This window comes from Vombatus ursinus, unplaced genomic scaffold, assembly GCF_900497805.2.
Source record: "Vombatus ursinus unplaced genomic scaffold, bare-nosed wombat genome assembly UNPS02008996.1, whole genome shotgun sequence".
NCBI lineage: Eukaryota > Metazoa > Chordata > Mammalia > Diprotodontia > Vombatidae > Vombatus > Vombatus ursinus.
In genome coordinates, this window is record NW_020948774.1 from 3,441,185 (window position 1) to 3,462,008 (window position 20,824).

The 20,824-nt window shown below is 36.4% G+C and overlaps 2 protein-coding genes across 2 annotated transcripts in view; both read right to left on the bottom strand.

Moving 5' to 3' along the window:
* The window catches only part of RNF213 (ring finger protein 213), a 108,646-nt gene extending 102,750 nt beyond the window's left edge, over positions 1-5,896 (bottom strand). Inside the window, exons 1-3 of the mRNA XM_027850138.1 lie at positions 5,683-5,896; positions 5,113-5,168; positions 1,679-1,829 (exon numbers count right to left, since the gene is read on the bottom strand). Coding sequence (XP_027705939.1) covers positions 1,679-1,829; positions 5,113-5,168; positions 5,683-5,883 — 408 coding nt within the window. The 5' untranslated portion in view covers positions 5,884-5,896. The remainder of the gene's footprint in view (positions 1-1,678; positions 1,830-5,112; positions 5,169-5,682) is intronic.
* A 14,314-nt stretch (positions 5,897-20,210) lies between these two features.
* The window catches only part of LOC114034425 (E3 ubiquitin-protein ligase RNF213-like), a 56,086-nt gene continuing 55,472 nt past the window's right edge, over positions 20,211-20,824 (bottom strand). The window contains exon 10 of the mRNA XM_027850110.1: positions 20,211-20,231. Coding sequence (XP_027705911.1) covers positions 20,211-20,231 — 21 coding nt within the window. The remainder of the gene's footprint in view (positions 20,232-20,824) is intronic.

The window sequence follows — 20,824 nt, forward strand, 5'->3', positions numbered from 1 at the left end:
CCATTGTGTTGCATCAGGTAAAAACAAGGAAACACCCTCACCTCTCAGCCCCACTCTTGTTTTCATGGAAGAAGATCCCTAGGGTTCCCCGTTTTTTCCTTTCTAAAAGCAGACCATGTTTTCTCTTTTTTTTTTTTTGTTTTGTTTTAGGAAATTGGGGTTAAGTGACTTGCCCAGGGTCACACAGCTAGTAGGTGTCAAGTGTTTGGTCTGAGGCCAGATTTGAACTCAGGTCCTCCTGACTTCAGGGCCGGTGCTCTATCCACTGCGCCACCTAGCTGCCCCGTTTTCTCTTTTTAATCCCAGGCCCAATGATACTAATCCTCTCCTTCAGATAATTAAGATTCACCCCTTGCCCTGGCCTAGTAGATTTTAGGTTTTGGACTAAGCACCCCAAACTCCTTGAATTTTTTGAATAAGAAAGATTCCTTACATGTTTTCTATGATGTGGCCTTTACGACATAATTTTGTTGGTTCTTTTTTATCCAAAAAAAATGTGAAGTTATTTGTTTATGCTTGACAACTCATAATGGTGAAATGCCTAATATAAGTTTTATTTGCAAACAACTATATAACACTTTCCTGCCATGTTTATCCTGTTCCAAGATGAAAATATCATCAGAACATGTTTTTCATTTAATTTCTCTAATTTATTATTTCTTTATTTCTCCTCTATTTTCAAAATTTTAAATATAAGAGAAAGAAAAATCTATTTAGAAAAATTCATAGGATAAAAAATTAATTGGCATGTTAAATAAAACTACCAGTGATATGCTAATATTATTTAAATTAAATTACCAAGGATTTACAAATAATAATTGTTGTTGTTGTTATTCAGTCTTTTTAGTCCTGTCCAACTCTTCATGACCTCATTTAGGGTTTTCTTGGCAAAGATAATGAAGTGGTTTGCCATTCCCATTTCCAGCTAATTTTGTAGATGAGGAAACTGAGGCAAACAGGGTGAAGTGGCTTGCCCAGGCTTACACAGCTAGTATCTGAGGCCAGATTTGAACTCAAGCCTTCCTGACTCCAGGGCAGATATGTGTCAAGAAGAGTTGGACAGGACTGAAATGACCGTCAGACGAGACCAATCAACTAAACAACAAAAAAACCTTCCTAATGCCAAGCCCCGTGTTCTACTGACCACACCCACGAATAATAATAGGGCTGAATTACTGTCACGCTGCCAAGACAACAATTTATGGCTTTGCAACAACGTCCTTCAAGACTTTAGACAAGTCAGTTGACCTTACTGGCCTCAGTTTCCTCATATAGTAAATGAAGGGGTTGGATAAAAGGATAGATTCCGTGTTAAATGGATGGACATTCTCTAGATACAATGTCCACTAGCTATTCAGATACTGTAAAAGATAAGGCTTATAAATGAGGGGGAAAATTGCTTATGTTGCAAGAGATAAGCCATGTTAGAAAAAAACTTTCCTGAACAAAGGCAAAAAAATGTGCCTAAGTATAATTTAGCAATTCCACAAAACAACAGTTCATACTTAATTGTACTTCAAGGTTTACCATTCCTCATAATCATCTTATGAGACAAAGCAGACAAATGTTGTGACAATCCTTACCAAACTACTCACTTTTTCAAAGAGACAAAAAAATAAGAAATGATATATCTCCACCCTCCCATATTTAATATAAGTTATAGGAATACTTCACTTACCCCCAAAAATATAAGTTTGATCATCACAGAAATAATCTCTGCAGATAAGACAGGCAATCCATAAAATTTTAACACTTCTGTTTTTTTGCAGACGGTTTCGTGGAATTTTAAGCAGACAGTAAAGTAGGGTTCTAACGTGTCTAATTGAATCCTATCAAAACAGGAGTTAAAAGGAATTGAAATTGTTAAGGAAACATGAGAAAGGGGATAATGAACATTAGTTCTCAGGACTTTGACTTCTCTACATAAAAAAGATAACTTGTAGGGTCTGAATATCAGTTTATTTTGTCACATACTTCAAAATCTGGAAAAAGAATTCATCAGCCTATAAATAAAGCAAATCCTTTTATTTTTCTTTGATAGATAAAAGATTTAGTTTTTAAACAGAAGATCTAAATGTTTCTGAGCAGGGCTGCTGGGTTCATTTTTAGTTCAGAGGAAGAAGGAAGAGGCAGAAATATAAGACTTTATCTTCTACCTTAATAAGACAAAATGATTAAGAAAATATAGAGAGAAAAAGCAGCTGAAGAGAAAGAAGGAAAAGTTATGAAAATGAAAGTACAGAAGCTCCCCTTTACCTCAATGGACACATTACCATCACAGGTCACCTCAATAATTCAGTCAAGAGAATCCAAGAGTTGGCTGAGTTAGAACTTGAAGCAGTACTTTAGGAAGAGGCAATGTAAAGATGGTTTAATAGACAGAATACCTGAGAAAGCACGAACACCTGGATTCAAATCCTGCCAAAGCACTTTGCTGACTATGTGACCCTGAGAAAATTACTTACCCACTCAGTCTCTATTTCTTCATCTACAAAATGAGATAATAATAGCACCTACTTCACAGAGTTCTTATAAAGAGAAAATGAATGAATATATGTAAAGTGTTATAGAAATCTGAGCTACCAGTAACAGTAACATGTTTCATTTAAAATGTACTTTCATGAACAAGTTATCACCTTTCTTTAAAAAAAAAATTAGTTTTACTACTATGTTTTTATATCCCTTTAATCTCCCAATATATCTTCCTTCCCTAACCAGAGCCACATCTTTAACAAAGAATTTTGAAGAGGAGATAAAATAGTTCTGCAAAACTGAACAACACACTAATCAAGTATGGTAGCATATAAAGTGTTCCATATCAATAGCCCCCCACCTCTCCAATAAAGAGGAAGTACAGTCTCATGAAGGACCAAGCTTCATCATTATAATTACATAGCACTCAGTTCCTAATTTTTGCTGTTCTTTTTCCATTTACATTGTTATATCACCATGTATACTGTGTTCCTGCTTCTATTTCATTTTGTATCAGTTCATTTAAATCTTCCTGTGCTTCCTTCTTTTCTTTACAGTCATTATTTCTACCTTTTCTTCTTGCCAGATCTGTGCTTTCATCAGCATGGGGAGCTCTTAGTAAGAAAACTCCCTCTGTGAACGCAAGTCATTGCTGCTGTTGTTCGTCCTTCATTCTCAAAGAGGACCAGTGACATCATGAGGATAACATCTGGACTTGCACATGAACTGGATCTAAGTGAGGCAGAGCTATGCAAAGTCATTAGCCTCACTCTCCTCCACAGTCATCAAAGTCCAGTAACAAAACAAAGGTCTGGTGGCAATGGCCCAGGATGCAGTGGCTAACCTTGGCCTTTCTAAATTAACATCTTTCCCAGGTCTAGGTTTGTCTGAGGCCTGGCCCATTCAATGACTAAGGGCTAGGTAAGAATTGAGACAAAAGATGGCTTAATTTACCATCACAAAGATATCAATCTGGGAGGGAAAGACCCTCAGAGTTTCTGACACTCAATCTAAGCCATTCAAAACATGAACTATGAGCCACAGAAGCCTGGATTGAGGCTTTGGTGATTCATTGGTGATTCAATGAATGCCAGGGTGATTTGGATTTAAAGGTATAGTCAAGTAGCTCCATTTAAAACACAATGGTTTTTTTTAAAGCCTGTGTTTCCAGAGCTACATTTCAAGAAATCAAAAATGAAAACTGCATAGGACATTTTTTGAAAAAATAATATAAACAAACAAAAAAGACAATGAAGAAGAACAAGAATAAGAAGAACACTAACAAGAAGGAAAAACAGCAGTGTTCCCCAATTTCTGCTCGAATTGGCAGACTGGGTCCCCACAGGGCAGTTACTACTACTCTCAGATAACATGGTAAAGACAGTCAATACAAAACATTCTCCTAATAACCTGGTTCACTCCTTCCCACAAATACACACAGCATCCATGGAAGGAGTAAGTTTAAATCTGGACCATAATAGTATTGAGGCACACATGTAAGAAACATGTGTGACAAGGTTTAACTCACAACACCTGCTCGGGAAATCCTTCTCTCTGTGTAGGGACTTCACACAAAACCCTTGTTGTTGTCGCTATTGCTGTTAGTCCCTCATTCTCAAAAAGCACCAATGACATCACAAGGATGACATCTAGACTTGCGTCTGAATTGGATGTAAGTGAGGCAGAGCTGCTCAAAGTTATCATCCTCCGTCATCTTGCCTCCAGAGTCATGGAAGTCCATTGGCAAGAAAAAGGTCAAGACAACTGGTGATGACCCAGGATGCCATGGATACATGTCAGCACTTTCTCCACAACCTGACAGTCTTGGAAGATTGCTGGAGGCACTGAGAGGTTCAGTGATTTGCCCAGGGTCACAGAGCCAAGATAGAGCAGGGATGGGGCTTGAGCCTAGGCCTTCCTATCTTTGAGGCCACCTCTTTTCCACTCTTCCTCACCGCCCCTATTCCCATCTCTATATATTAATATGTGTATAGACTGTTTTCCCTGACACAAAGTGAGCCTTTGAGGATGGTCTTATAGCTCAAGTATAATCCCACTACATCTGTGGACCAAACCTTATTCAGCCATTCTCTAATCACTGGGCATCTACTTTGTATCCACGGTTTTGCAAATACAGAAAATGTTGCTGTATTTTACTGTATATGGGACCTTTCTTCCATCACTTAACTTTTAAGATAACTGAAATAAACTTATTTAACTTACTTAACACCTCTCCCTTCCTTGTTGGAATACTCTGAGAGAAAAAAGTAAAGAAAATATATTTGGCACTCCAAGAGACTTAAAAGACTCCTTATAACGAGTGCCTCAAAGTTCATTCGTGTATCTCTATGCCATTGTACATATGGAATAAAATTCAGGGGTATCTAGCTCAAGGCTACAGGTTCTAGAAGGTCAGCAGACCATGAACATTTAAAGACATACATATACATTCCAAATGTTTATATATTTATGTTGGTGTATGTATATCTTTATATGTTCACATATACGTACGCATATATATTTTATAAATTCCAAATGATATAACATATCCACTACTGTCTTATTTTCTTTAACAATAGTTAAATATGTTAGTTACTGTTACAATTATCATGGTCAATATTGACTATTTTTTTTACTTACTTGCCCTGATTTTCATTCAGGAGGTTCAAGAGCTTTTTGAAGAGATTCTCTAAAACCTGTGGTGGTAGCGAAAAAAATTAAGAAAAACATGACAAAAGTATGCTTAGATTAACTGCTTTATGGAAACAAAACTGAAAAGTCATCAACTATCAAGAAAACTATTGAAGATATTTGTGCATACAAGTTTAAAAAGAACTCTGAATTTCCAATTTTACATCTCCTAGAGAAGAAAATTTAAATTTTGGTTATTTTCTCAATGCTCTAAATTGAAAATGAACAGTTATGAATTACATAAACATCTACAATAAACAGCTTTTTTTTTTAAACTTTGAAGTAATAAAATAGTGTTTATTTCAAAGGTACACAATAGTAAGTGGCTGAACCAGGAAATGACCCTAGATTACTATCTGTATAACCTTGAGGAAGTCAATTTAATCACTCTGGGCCTTGTTTTCCTTATCTACAGAATGAGGAGGATGGACCAGAATACCTCTGACATCTCCTACATCTCAAAATTCTAAATGTACTGGCATTTGCTAAGACAACATCAAGCCAATCCAAATTACAAACCTCATGCTGTGTATGAGAAATGCTGTTTTCTTGAAGCCGATAGTAAGTTCCTTGAAGACAGTCCAATACGCTGGCAGGAAAATTAGTTAAGTATTCCAATGAATCATCCAAATAGTCAACCAAGTTACTCAGAGGTATCAAGCAGAACCAGGACCTGAATAAGTTTTTATCTACTGTCAGCAAATGTTTTTTTTCTTTCATGCACTCAAGTAGTCTTTTCCTATGCAAATAAAAACAGAATAGACTTTAAGATAATATTACAAATACTACTTGTTATCTGTCCCCCAAAACCCACTCCTCTTCTTAACGTACAGGGCACTATCACCTTTCTAGGCACCCAGGTTCTCAAATTTGGAGTCATCTTCAACACTTACTCTGCCTTACCAATCTCTTCTCTCTGACTCAATCAAATCAGGTGCCAAGTTTTGGGATTTCTACTTTCACAACACCTCTGACATAGGGTTCTCCTTCTCTGTCCTCACATGGCTACCATCCCCCACCCCCACCTCTCAACTGCACCATGAAACTTAAATGATTTCCCTGGGTCTAGTCTCTCCCCTCTCCTATTTATCCTCCACAGAGCTACTCACAGAGCTTTACGAAGTATCTATTTAATCATGTCACTCCCCTGCTCAAGAACCTATAACAGTTTCCTATTGCCTCTAGGACCAAATATAAACTATTCTGTTTGGCATTTAAAGTCTTCACAACCTTTCCAGTCTTATTACATAATATCTGCCTTCTCTGATTCCATGGTACAGTCAAACTGTCTTTTTTGTTTCTTTGTTACTAATAAAAAAAAAATTCCATCTCCTACATTCATGCCTTTACACAAACTGGACTGTAATGTACTACTTCCTAAATTCTTCTTCACAGAACCCTCGGGTTCATTCAAAACTCTGCTCACTCACCTCTTACACTACATGAGTCCTTATGTTCTTATATATTTCTCCATGTTGCTCCTTGAAGGGAGGGATATTTCTATTTTCATAGTTGTCTTTGTATCCCCAATTCCTTAGCATAGTCCTTTTTAATAAATACTTATTGATCATGTGAAATTAGTAAAATAAAGTATTTAGGTGCTTTTGAATCAAAAGTATTTTGTTCAGCAAGGAGGCATGTAGAGCAAACTAAAAGGGGAGTTGACTAGACAACAAAATTTTAAAGAGTAAAAAAATTAAAAGGTCAAAGAACTCACAAAGAGAACTGAGCACTAAGCTAAGTCTCAAAAAAGATTCAAGTCAGTCTAGTGAAGAAACTTCAAAATATTCTTGATTTTAAAGATGAGGAAAATGACAAAGAGCGCAAATAATTTGCCTAGGATCAGAAAGTTATTCTTAAAGAGGAAGTATTAAAAGGAAACATAAGGAACAACAGGATACTAAGGAAGTGACTAAAGATTGCAAAGAAAACCAAGAACAATCCAATAATTATTAAAGCGGTATCATTATAGGAAGAGGGATCTTTGTCAGTAAAACAATAAGTTAATAAAATATAAATAATTATAATAAATAAATAAAATTTAATAATTTTATAACAAACAAATCACTTCTGTCTGGCCCTTTGCTTCCTCATATGTAAAATGAGGGGACTAATCTAGATAAACTCTAATATTCCTTCCAGTTCTCTATCTACGGCCCAACAAAAAAGACCTGAAAACATTTGCTATAATAACTACACTCCTAATATATTTATACATCAATTAAAAATTTCCTAAAAAAGTCTACACATAAATTCCAGTTGTGATCCAAAGTTAAAAGGACTTAGAAATGAAAGAAGGAAAAAGCTTATATAATTTAATTCAAATATGTTTTTTTTAGATCCATAAATTAAACAGTACAAATCTATAACCAGAGTTCAATGAGGAGTAAAATTGTTTTTTATGAACATTTTTTTTGGGTGGGAAAGGGTTAAAGGGATGAGAACTAAACCTATGATTTCATCTGTACAGGAAACTCCATTAACTTCCAGGTTTTTTTTCATTTTTTTTGTATTTTGTTTTTTTGGTCTAGGCAATGGGGTTAAGTGACTTGCCCAGGGTCACACAGCTAGTAAGTGTTACGTGTCTGAGGCCGGATCTGAACTCAGGTCCTCCTGAATCCAGGGCCAGTGCTCTATCCACTGTGCCACCTAGCACTACATTTCAATTAGACAATAGCTAAACAAATCATTGTATATGAATATAATGGCACAGAATACATAAACTCTTCCAGGGGAAGCTGTGATTTATTTTTCTTCATATATCTTACACGTAATACACTATTAGAATTTGTATGCAGAAAAAAGTAAGTAAAACTAAGAAAATAATATACACAATGACTATAAAATACGAGGAAAACAACATTTAAAGGGAATAGAACTAAGATCAATACAAAAACCAATCTACTCCAAAGGACTGATAATGAAACACATCTCTTCCCTCTCAAATATGTAAATTGTACTGCAGGGTAAAATGAGGCATACATGATCAGAAATAGTCAATGTATTTGTATATTTTCCTTAACTAAAGTTTGTTAAAAGGCAGAGTTCTACTTTGTGGCACAAGCTACTTTGAAATGACACAAATACAAAAAAGAAAGCATAGATAGATCATTACCCTTTTTTTTTTAATGGATTTCTGAAGCCAAGATGGCAGAGTTAGGCAGGAACTCGCCTAAAGTCTCCCAAATACTCCTCCAAATAACCTTAGAATTTAACATCTCAAAACCAATTTTGGAGCAGTAAAGCAGATTTCTAGACTAGTACAGCTCAGAAGGTCAGCATGAAAGGTCTATTTCACAAGGGTGGGAAGAGAGCATGATCCAATGCAGGAATGGCCAGCAGCAGACCACCCCTGTACCCCCACTGGAAGCCCAATCAGCTCCCAACCAAGTAACCTGTGCAAGCCAGCAGGGAAAGTCAAGATCTAATGCAAACCAGCAGCAAGCACTTGACCCATGAAAACCACCAAAGAGACCTCCACCCTCAGCACAAAAGAGCAACTAGGCCCTGAGTCCCAGTGAAAGTGTGCAAGGCCCCAAGTCCCAACATAAGAAGCTTGGAACACTGCCTTCTCCAATACAGGAACAGAGTCTAACTTCATCATAAAGTGAAAAGTCATGCAATAAGCTAGAAAAATGAACAACAACAAAAAAAAAGAACCTGACCATAAAAAAGATACTATGGTGACAGGGATGATCAAGGTACAAGCTCAGAAGACAAGTGTCAAAACATGTGAAGTCTCAAAGAAAAAGTGATTTCTGTTAGGCCCAAAAAGAATTCCTGGAAGCTCGAAAAAGATTTCAAAAATCAATAGGATAAACAATGAACTTGGCTTGCTGAGAATTTGCAAGTATACAGAAATTATCTCTAACGACTGGCTTTTACACCAGAACAAATTTAAATTTGAAATGTAAATCCTGGAAAAATTTTTCCCTAAGCTGTGATTAATGAAACTTGCTGTTTGAAGTAAAAGCTCTCAGGACTATAACTGATTTTGAGTTGCCTAATGGATCATAATAATCCATACATAATCAATAGTCAATAATCCACCATCTAAGAGAAATGCCACAAGCTACTCAGAAAGAATGTGATACAGGTGGAAGGTCTGCATCTGGGAACCGCTGAGAGGATAATTTTAGCCTCAGTCTAAGATGGGATCCTCCTGGCTCAGTTTCCCCATTGTGTTCCTTTGAAAAGGAACATTACCCACCTAGCTATTCCTGAGTCTGGGTATGAGGTGGAATTGATACTACATGAATAGAAAACTGTGAATTATCTGAATTCTAAGGATGTTTTATCCTGTCATACTTAGTATAAATCTTGTCCCTGCTTCATCCTTTTATACCAGATTTCTACAATTACAGCAAATGGTCAGTAAAAGAGATAAGCACAATACAAGTGTGTGACATCTTGCTGTTGTGACCTGAATGTGTAGTCATTCCATACCCCAAACAACTGAAGTTAAATCATAAACATCTTCAGTTTGGTTTGGGAAAGAGAATTTCTGTGCAATCAATTTTCTTAGAGGGAGGTAACCTGTTTGGCTTAATCATTACCTAAGTACCCTTCCCAGTCTTTTGTTATAATTGAAGTAAAAGTCAGTCTTTGGCAAATTCATTTATATAACTATTGAACCTGGGAGTGAAAAACTTCTACCTGCAAAAGTGTTACTTAAACTTTTGAGAAAGTAACAGGATCAGATAATCCTGCAGGTTAAACACTTTTACTTCTCCCCATATCTGGGCCCTTCAGACTTGCTTGTCAGATTTGTGTCTTCCAGACTTTAGGCCATTTACCTACAGTTGGTAGCAAGTGGAGGTACCAGCCTATGCCTTCCCATCATCCCCTGGATGCAGTCTGTGCTTGGTTCCAGTCAATCTCCTCTCTGGGACTCCCTTGTGGCAGGGACAGCTCTACATCCCTTGCCAGCAGGAAGCAGTTTCAGAAGCCCAGACTTTCACCCTTTCCCCAAAAGAATTTGGGTCCCATTTGTTTGGGGGGGAAATGATAGGGCACTAATGATGGATCCATAAAAGGCCTTTCCTGTGGCCCAGGTCCCTGGTGTTTGCCTGAGGCTCATCTTAGTATAATCCTTTCAACTGTCCTGGCATTGTGGCTTTGACCTTGCCCCAATCTCCAATTCTGTTACCTCTAATCTAGCCCAGTCCTTCATTGTCTGTTACCTCCAGATTACCCTTGGCCACTTCCCACCCTTAATCCCATCTAGACCCCTTCTCTTTTCAACTCCTTGATCACATCCAAATCTTCACAGTCTTTCTGTATATAAGGTCCACCTTGACCTTTCCTATCCCCACCCCCCATTAAATTACTCAGATTCTTAAAATCTGGCCAATAGCTCAGACTCACTAAAAATCTCGCCCACCTCAACTGATGTTTTAACAAACCTTGTCTCTGACTGAAAACAAATGAAAAAAATTTTTTTTTAAATCAATAGGAGAAGTAGAAGAAAAATTGGGAAAAAAATGAGAGAAATGAAAGAGAATCACTAAAAAAAAGCTAAAGCTTGGTAAAGGAAGCACAAAAAAATATAAAAAGATAACACAAAAACTTACTGAAGAAAATAATTCCTTAAAAAGTAGAACTGGCCAAATGGAAAATGAGGGACAAAAGCTCAGAATGAAAATAGTAATTCCTTAAAAATTAGAATTGGACAAAAGGAAGCTAATGACTCCATGAAACATCAAAAAAAGGATAAAACAATCAAAAGAATGAAAAAATAGGGGAAAAAATGTAAAACTGTTCATTGGAAAAACAACTGACCTGAAAATAGATCCAGGAGAGAGAATTTTAAGAATTACTAGGGACAGCTACATGGTGCAGTGGATAGAGCTCCAGTCTTGGAGTCAAGAGTACCTGAGTTCAAATCTGGCCTCAGACACGTGACACTTACTAGCTATATGACTCTGGGCAAGTCACCTAACCCCACTGCCTGACCAAAAAGCTGGGGCGGGGGGGAATTACTGGACTACTTGAAGGATATGATCAACGAAAGAGTCTGGATATCATCTTTCAAGGAATTATCAAGGAAAAATGCCCTGACATCCTGGAACCAAAGGGTAAAATAGAAACTGAAAGAATCCATTGATCACAACTCCTGAAAAAGATCCCAGAATGAAAACTCCCAGGAATATTATAGCCAAATTCCAGAGCTCAGAGGTGAAAGAGAAAATACTACAAGCAGCCAAAAGGAAATGATATTCAAATATCATGGAGCCACAGTCAGGATTACAAATAATTTAGCAGCTTCTACATTAAGGGATCAGAGGGCTTGGAATATGATATTCCAAAAGGCAAAGGAGCTAGGATTACAACCAAGAATCACCTACCCAGCAAAACTGAGTACAATCCTTCAGGGGGAAAAATGGATATTTAATGAAATAGAGGACTTTCAAGCATTCTTGATAAAAAGACCAGAGCTGAACAGAAAACCTGATCTTCAAATACAAGACTCAAGACAAGCATAAAAAGGTAAAAAAAAGAAAGAGTAAATAAAAAGCATTCAATAAGGTTAAACTGTTTATATTCTTACACAGGAAGGTGATACTTGTAACTCTTAAGAACTTTATCATTATTAATATGGTAAAGAGAATGAGTATACAAAGACAGCAGGTACAGGTGTGAGCTGACAATGATGGGATGAAACCCAAAAAAAACCCAAAATCCAGGGATAAGAAAGAAGATTACACTAGGAGAAGAGGGAAGGGAAAGATAGCACAGAGTAAACTGTCTCACTTAAAAGAGGTGCAAAAGAGCTATTACAGTGGAGGGGAAGATGAGGTAGGGTGGGCAACATTTGAACCTTACTCTTATCAGAACTGGCTCAAAAAGGGATTAACACACACACTCAATTGGATAAAGAAATCTATCTTACCCTATAGGAAAGTAGGAAAGGATAATGATAAGAAACAGGAAGCGGGAGAAAACTAATAAAAGGAAAGGCAGATTGAGGGAGGTGTTGGTCAGAAGTAAAACACTTGTGAGGAAGGACATACTGAAAGGTAAAAGAAGACTAAACAGGGGCAGATCGCTGTTTGTCCTTCGTTCTCAAAGAGGACCATGGCATCTGGGTGGTGATGCCATGACAAGCAAGTGAATTGGATTTAAGTGAGGGAACGCTCTGCAAAGTCACCAGCCTCACTTTCTTCTCTGGAGCCATCTGGGTCGAGTGGCCTGATAGAGTGTAAGTGGGAATAGGATGAACTCACCCAAAAAATGGAAATGGATAGCAAAACAGATTAAAAATCAGAATTCTACAATATGCTGTTTACCAAAAATACATTTGAAGCACAGAGACACACACAAAGTAAAGGTAAGGGGCTGGAGCAGAATCTATTATACTTTAGCTGAAGTTTAAAAAAAAAAAAAAAGGAGGGGTAGCAATCATGATCTCAGACAAAGCAAAAGCAAAAATATACTTAATTAAAAGAGATAAGAAAGGATATTATATCTTGCTAAAAGGTACCACAGACAATAAAGTAATATCAATACTAAATACAGATGCACCAAATCGTATAACATCCATTTTTTTTTATAAATTTGTTTATTTTTAGTTTTCAACATTCACTTCCGTAAGATTTTGAGTTCCAAGTTTTCTCGCCATCTTTCCCCTCCCTCCATCCCAAAACAGCATGTAATCTGATACAGGCTCTACATATATATTCATATAAACCAATTTTCACATTAGTAATGTTGTAAAGAAGAATTAGAATCAATGGGAGAAATTACGAGAAAGAAGAAACAAAAAAAAAGAGTAAATAATATGCTTCGATCTGCATTCAGACTCCACAGTTCTTTTTCTGAATGTGGACAGCATTTTTCATCCTGAGTCTTTTGGAGTTGTCTTAGATCCCTGCATTGCTAAGAAGAGCTAAGTCTATCAAAGGTAGTCATCACACAATGTGGCTGTACAATATCCAAATTTTTATAAGAAAAGTTAAATGAGTTATAGGAGGAAATAGACAGCAAAATTCTACTGGGGAGAGAGGGACCTCAACTTTCCCCTCTCAGAACTAGATAATTCTAACCACAAAATAAACAAGAAAGAAGTTAAAGAGGTGAATAGAATTTTAGAAAAGTTAGAAATCATAGACCTCTGGAGAAAAGTAAATGGAAATAGAAAGGAATATATCTTTTTCTCAGTGGCACATGGCACTTACACAAAAACTAACCATGTATTACAACACTAAAACCTCACAACCAAATGCATAAAAGCAAAAATACTAAATTCATCCTTTTTCAGATCATAGTGCAATAAAAAGTACGTTTAATAAAAGGCAATGGAAAGACAGATTAAAAATTAATGGGAAACTAAATAATCTAATCCTAAAGAATGGGTAGGTCAAAGAACAGATCATAGAAACAATTAATAATTTCATTAAAGAGAATAACCAAGACAACATACCAAAATTCATGCAATGCAGCCGAAATAGTACTTGGGAGAAATGCATATCTCTAAATGTGTACATCATAAAAGAGAAAAAAGAGAACAGATCAATGAATTGGGCGCACAACTAAAAAAAAAACTAGAAAAAGAAATTTAAAACCCCCAACTAAACACCAAATTGGAAATCCTGAAAATCAAAAGAGATCAATAAAATTGAAAGTAATAAAACCACCAAACTAATAAATAAAAATTTAGTGTTGATAAACCCAAAGATCTAAGCTCTGGGTTAAGAACTCAACATCTGACAAAAATTTGCAGGAAAACTGGGAAACAGTATGGCAGAAACTAGTTATAGACCAACATTTCATACTGTATGCCAAGATAAAGTCAAAATCTGTTCATGATTTAGACATAAAGGGTAAAGCCATAAGCAAATTAGGGGAGGATGGAATAGATCTATAGATACGGGAAGAATTTAGGACCATACAAAAAGTAGACAGCACTAAGAGATATAAAGTGGATAGTTTTCATCATATTAAATTTAAAAGTTTTTGCACAGACAAAACCAATGCAACCAAGAGTAGAAGGAAAGCTGGGGACAAAATTTTATAGCAAGTATCTCGGATAAAGGCATCATTTCTCAAATATATAGAAAACTGAGTCAAATTTGTAAGAATACAAGTCATTCCCCAATTGATAAATGGTCAAAAGATACAAACAGGCAGTTTTCAGATGAAGAAATCAAAGCTATCAACAGTCATATGAAAAAATGCTCTAAATCACTATTGATTAGAGAAATGCAAATTAAAACAACTGTGAGACACCATCTCACACTTATCACAGTGCTTGATATTAAGAAAAGGAAAATGAGAACTGTTGGAGAGGACATGCAATACTTAGGACACTAATGTATTGTTGGTAGAATTGTGAACTGATCCAACCATTCTGGAAAGCAATTTAGAACTCTGACCAAAGGGCTATAAAACTGAGCATACTCTCTGATCCAGCAACACTAGGTCTGTATACCAAAAAGATTTTTTTAAAAAAAAAAAGAGAGAGGAGGACATATTTGTAGAAAAATATTTATAGCAGCTCTTTTTGTGGTGGCAAAGAATTGGAAACTGAGGGAATACCCATCAACTGGGGAATGGCTGAAGAAGTTGTGGTATACAATTGTGATGGAATACTAACTTGCTGTAAGAAATGATGAGCAGGATGATTTCAGAAAAACCTTACATGAACTGATGAAAAGTGAAGTGAGTCGAACCAGGAGAACATTGTAACCGGTAACAGTAATACTGTATGATGAACAACTGTAAATTATTTAGCTTTTCTCAGCAACACAATGATCCAAGACAATCTCAAAGGACTTATGATCAAAAATGCTGTCCATCTCTCAAGAAAACCAATGAAGTCTGAATGCAAAAAGAAGCATACCATTTTTCTCTTCCTTCCTTTCCTTGGCTTGAGTTTTCTCCCACAAAATGACTAATTTAGAAATATGTTTTACATGAGAGTACATGTATAACCTATATCAGACTGTTTACTGTCTCAGGGAGGGACATGGGGAGGAAAGGGAAAAAATTTGAAACTCAAAATTTTTAAAAATGAACGCTAAGAATTGTGTTTACATGTTAATTTGGGAGAAAATAAAATAATATTTTAAAAAATTAAAATGCTAGGTTATAGGCTGTCAGTTTGCTTATATTTTTAACTGAAAAAGGAACATGACCCCTTAAAAAGAATTAAGCTCTTTCAGGAGCTAATTAGTATTTATAGAAAGCCAATCCTGTGTATGCTGTTTAATAAAATATTAGGAGGCAGTGGAATCTTATAACAAGTCAGTAGTTAAGGAAGTGACTATGAAACTCCTGGGCTAGGAAGCAGGGCAGGCATGCAAAGGGGTTTTTAAAGAATACATAGTATTTCTGGTTTTGCAGAGGTATATAGCTATTACAGGGCAGCTAGATGGCACAGTGGATAGAGTGGATAGATATTTACTAGCTGTGAACCTGGGCAAGTTACTAATCCCTGTTGGCCTCACTATCCTCATTTGTAAAATGACAGTGAAAAGGAAATGGTAAACTACTATAGTATCTCTGCCAAGAAAATCCCAAATGGGGTCATGAAGAATCAGACACAACTAAAAACAAATAAAACAACAACAAATATAGCTATCACGTTAACACAATATGGTGTTGATGGAGGGAAATGCTTTTGGTCAGAGGTATACAAGTAGGGGGAAGTTTTGATTATAATGTATAGTAAATTAGTTCTACAGAAGTCTGGGAGGAAGTAATAAGCAATGACCAAGAAATGAACTCAACAAGCACCCTAAGCATCTATTACATGCAATGTGTTAATGCTAGAGATACAAAGACAAAACTGAAATAATCCCTACTACTTTAGAGAACAGTTAAAGCTCAGTGAATTTTAGTATTTCTCAATATTCAGACAAAACTATTTTAGATATATCTAGTACAATACAGCAGGGGAAATATGCCACAATCTACAAGTGTTCTTTAATAATGCCTAAGGGACTTCAGGTAATATAGTGACATGATAGATCACACAAGAGCCCCATTCTCCCACTTTTATTCCAGCAATACGCTAGAAAGTAAAAAATGACCAAGAAATACAAAAAGAAATATCAATAAGTATTTTTATACAGCCCAGGACCGTACAAAAACATAGTCAGTAGTTGTAGACACTAGAAGAAGAGCCCTGCCAAAGAAGTCAGCACAAGTGGTAATCTGACTAGAAACCCAATGAACTAACCTTCAATAGGGAAGCCCATATCAGCACCATGACCAAGTAAAGATCACACAACACCTTGCCTGGGAAAACTCCAGGGAGAAATGAAAAACTAACTAGTACCCTGATCAGAGGAGCAAAAGAGGGAACAGAAAGTATCTACTGCCCTGCTCCAGGATGCCCCAAGAGAAAGATGGAAAATCATCTAGTTCCCAGGTCAGGGAGAGCTAGCTACAAAGCTTTGCCTAGAAATGCTAAAGCCTGTTAACATTCTAAGAACAGACACACCAAGGGAAATGTAAACCAATGGTAAGAACCCAGGAAACTGAGGCCAGGCCCAAAAAGGGTGTAACCACCTCAATCCAAAAATGCAGGACTTGACTGAGCCTGGCTCTGGAGCAAAGTCCCAAATAAAGAACTACGGCTAAAGATGTATTAGTATACAAAAGAATCTATTAAACACTACAAAGAAAGATTATGGGTTAACAAACTGTCCAAAAGAAAGGAGTAACATCACAACAAGCAGAGCCTCTGAGAAAAAATGGATTATTCACTGGACCAAAGGAATACCGGGAAGAAAGAAAGCAAAAGATAAAAGAATGAAATTATCTATTAAATAAGAAATATGCAAGAATTTAAAAGAGAATATTTTAGAACCAAAAGAGGTAAACCTTACTGAAGAAACAGATGTTCTTACAATCAGAATGCCCCAAACATAAATCAATAATTCCATAAAACAATAATAAACATGGCAATAAAATTAAAAGATTGAAAAAGCTGAAGAAAACATAAGGTAAATGTAAGAAATGGTCTAGTAAACTGATCAAGGAGAGATAATCTAGTAATCATCAGACTACCTAAAACCATAACCAAAAAAAGGCCTAGATACCATATTTCAAAAAAAAAAAAAAAAAAAAAGTCAAAGGAAAAGGAAAAATACCAAAAAAATCCACCAATTACTCCTTGAAAGAAAGCCTAAGTGAAAACTCCCTGAAATGTCAGAACCAAAACACAAGTTCCCAATTCAAGCAGAAATTCATGCAGTCAGAAAGAAAGAATTTAAGTACCAAAAAAACAGGACTGATGGGGTATGGGCCCAAGTTGATATCTTTGTCCCTCACCCCAAAAAGATTTTGGGTCCCATTTATCTAGGCCTGAGAAAACCTCTGAACTCTATCTGAACCTTTACCAGGTCAAAAACCCCTAAAGTCATTCTTATTCTCCTTATCATCACCTGGGCCCCATCTCCTAGTTCTTTGATACCCTAATTCCCTGAGTTCCCATCCTGACCTTATCCAGACCCCATTTAACCACTTCCTTATCTTCTAGGCCCTATCTTCCAGTTCTTTGTTACCCTAATAAAACCTAGCCCTCCACTGTCTATCCCGAATGAGAATGACCCATTCAACCTCCCAAGCACACCCATGAGGATTCTCCCAGGATTCTTCTGCCTCAGTTACTCCAGCTTCAAGATCCTCCTCCCAGCCGGTTCTCCTGTCACAAACTACTTGGCTGTATCTAAGATCCATCCTGGCCACCTTTTACGGGTTGAGACTTCCTCATGCCCACTAGTCCTTACAAGTGCCACAAATGTTCAGATTCCTTAAGAGTCTGGCCTGTATGGTTCATCTTTAATAAACCTTGTCTTCGGATGAAAGAAGACTTGGGTCAAATTCTTTTGGACAGGATTTGTGTGTCATGATTTTGGGGTCCCAGGACCCCTAGCATCTAAACCTCAACAAGCATCACACAAAAGCTGGCAGCTACCACTATGAAGGAGATCTTAGAATACAGTACACCAGGCAAAAAATAAAGATCTACAACCAAGAAAACTCACTCTGAAAAACTGAGAATAATGGGGGGCAGGGGGAGAAAACTGACCTTTAATAGAAAAGCGAGCTTTGCAAGTATTTGAGATGAATAGAATGGAACTGAGGAGAAATTTTCAAATGTAAACACAGGAGTTAGGAAAAAAACTACAAAGGAAATATATTTTGGCAAATGGAAGGGGCTAAATGATGATGAAGTACTGATGTTCTAAGAAGGACAGAAGAATCAAGTTTCCCTTAAGAACTTTAACATGAGGCTAAAGGCAATTAAATAAGACAAATGAGGACCTGGGGATGGATCTGTCTTGTTTTGATAGTCAAAAGAGAAGAAAGAAAAGGGAAAGACTATATCGGGATATAAAGAAAGGAAAAAGGACGGCCTGGAAAGGTACAATTTATTTTTTATAATTGTGTGTAAGAAAAGAATGGAGGAATGGGCGAGGAGAGAGGGTACCATATGGACCTCACTCTTACCTAAAACAGGAACAAAAGAGTCAGGCACAAAGAATGTGATGATGTAGAAATACACTACAGGTGGCAAAAGGGGTGAGGGGAGAGGGAACTGAAGAAGAAGGATAGTATCAGGGAGGGGACTAATCAAAGCAAAACAAATTTCAACTTGAGAGAGGACATCATGTAATAAGTAAAAGGAAAAAAACAAGGGAAAGAACTAATGATTATGGCCAAGAAAAGAAGAGGGGGCAGTGTAGCAAAAGCAGAACAATTCAATTAATGGTCACGAACAGTGATGACAATCCTTTTTTTTCACCAATGGCTTCTCCTTTGTCGTGGGTGGGGGGAGGAGGGTAGGAAAGGGTAAAGAGAATAAAGTTCAAGAGGACAGAATGAAGGTAAATAAACAATTAATCATAATTTCCATGAACATAAATGAGATGAACTCACTCATAAAACAGAAGAATAGCAAAATGGATTAGAAGGCAAGAGTATAATAACATTTTGTCTACCAGAAACTCTTGAAATATAAAAGTTTACAAAGAGTTAAAATATGGGACTGGAGCAGACTTTATTATATCTTAAGTGAACTTAAAAAAAAAAACTTACAACTTACAAGCCTAGCAACTATAAGCTCAGACAAAGAAACAGTAAAAATGGACATAGATAAAAGAGATAAACAGGGATACTACACCATACTTAAAGGCACCATATGCTATGAAATAATATCAATGCTTAACACACATGAACTGAATGACATAGAAATCTAAGATCCCTGAGGTGGGAGTTCACTGACATGGAACACAATGTATAAATGGCATGTTCTCTGATTTTGCTGAGCTTCTGTTTTTCTTCCAAAAAAGGAATTTTTAAAAAAAATTTTTAAAGAACTGTTATAATAAATGGCTCTCTAGGAGAAAGGAAAAGAAGTGATACAGGGGAAATAGGTGATGAATAAACACAAAAATCTATTAAAAGTGAACTATAAAATTAAAAGATGATGTAAAAACAAAAGACAACAATTACAAACTCAAAAGAAAACAAAAAGCAAAGGTGTTTGTTTTTTAAAGCACAATGTTGGGACCCTTTCACCAAGCAATATCACTACTAGGTCTGTACTCCAAAGAGATAAAAAACAAAAAGGAAAAGGACCTATATGTACAAAAATATTTATAGTAGCTCTTTTAGTGGTGGCAAAGAATTGGAAATTGAGGGGATGCCCATCCCCATCAATTGGGGAATGGCTAAACAAGCTGTTGTATATGATTGTGATAGAATACTACTGTGTTATAAAAAAAAGCTGGGAAGACTATGTGAGCAGAACCAGGAGAACACTGTACACAGTAACAGCAATATTGTATGATGATCTACTGCGAATAACTTAGCTGTTCTCAGCAATATAATAATTCAAGACAATTCTGAAGGATTAACGATGAAAGGTGCTGTCCATCTTTAGAGAAAGAACCGGAGAAGCCTGAATGCAGATCAAAGGTACTTTTTCTTTATTTTTATTGGGAGTTTTTTGTCTGTGTCTTATTCACAGCATGACTTACATGGAAATGTGTTTTGCATGATTACACGTGTATAAGCTATGTCAAACTGCCTTCTCAATGGCAGGAAGGAAGCGGCTGAACAAAAGGGAGGAAAAGAATGTGGAAGTCAAAATTTGAAAAAATGAATGTTAAAATTGTTTTTACATGTAATTGGGAAAAAATAAAATATTAGATTAAAAAATAAAATAGCACAGAAAAAAATAAAACGAAGAAAGAACAATGCTAGGGCTCAAGGAAATAGAAAGGGAAGATAAATTCTACAACTACAAATTCATATCACAACTAAGTGATGAATAAAAAAAAAGACACAAAGGCATGAAGGAAGGTCAAGAAAGTTTGTTTCAGCAAATGATTCTCCAAATTATTAATTCTATAGACCATACTGACAGCAATTCCATTGACCACCAAACAATCTGCTCCTTCCTTGCCATCCAAGAAAATAAAAACAAAACACCCATATCCCAGATGCTGTTTTTAATTAAGTTAGGAGTGGGGCGATGTCTAAATTATGTAAATTATTTATTAGACTTATGATCATGTTTCTTGATGACTTAAGTATAATAAGAACAAGACAGGAGATAATATAAGAAAACGGAGAGGGCGGAGCCAAGATGGCGGAGGGAAAGCAGTGACTGTCTTGAGCTCTCTCCCAAAGCCCTCCAAATACC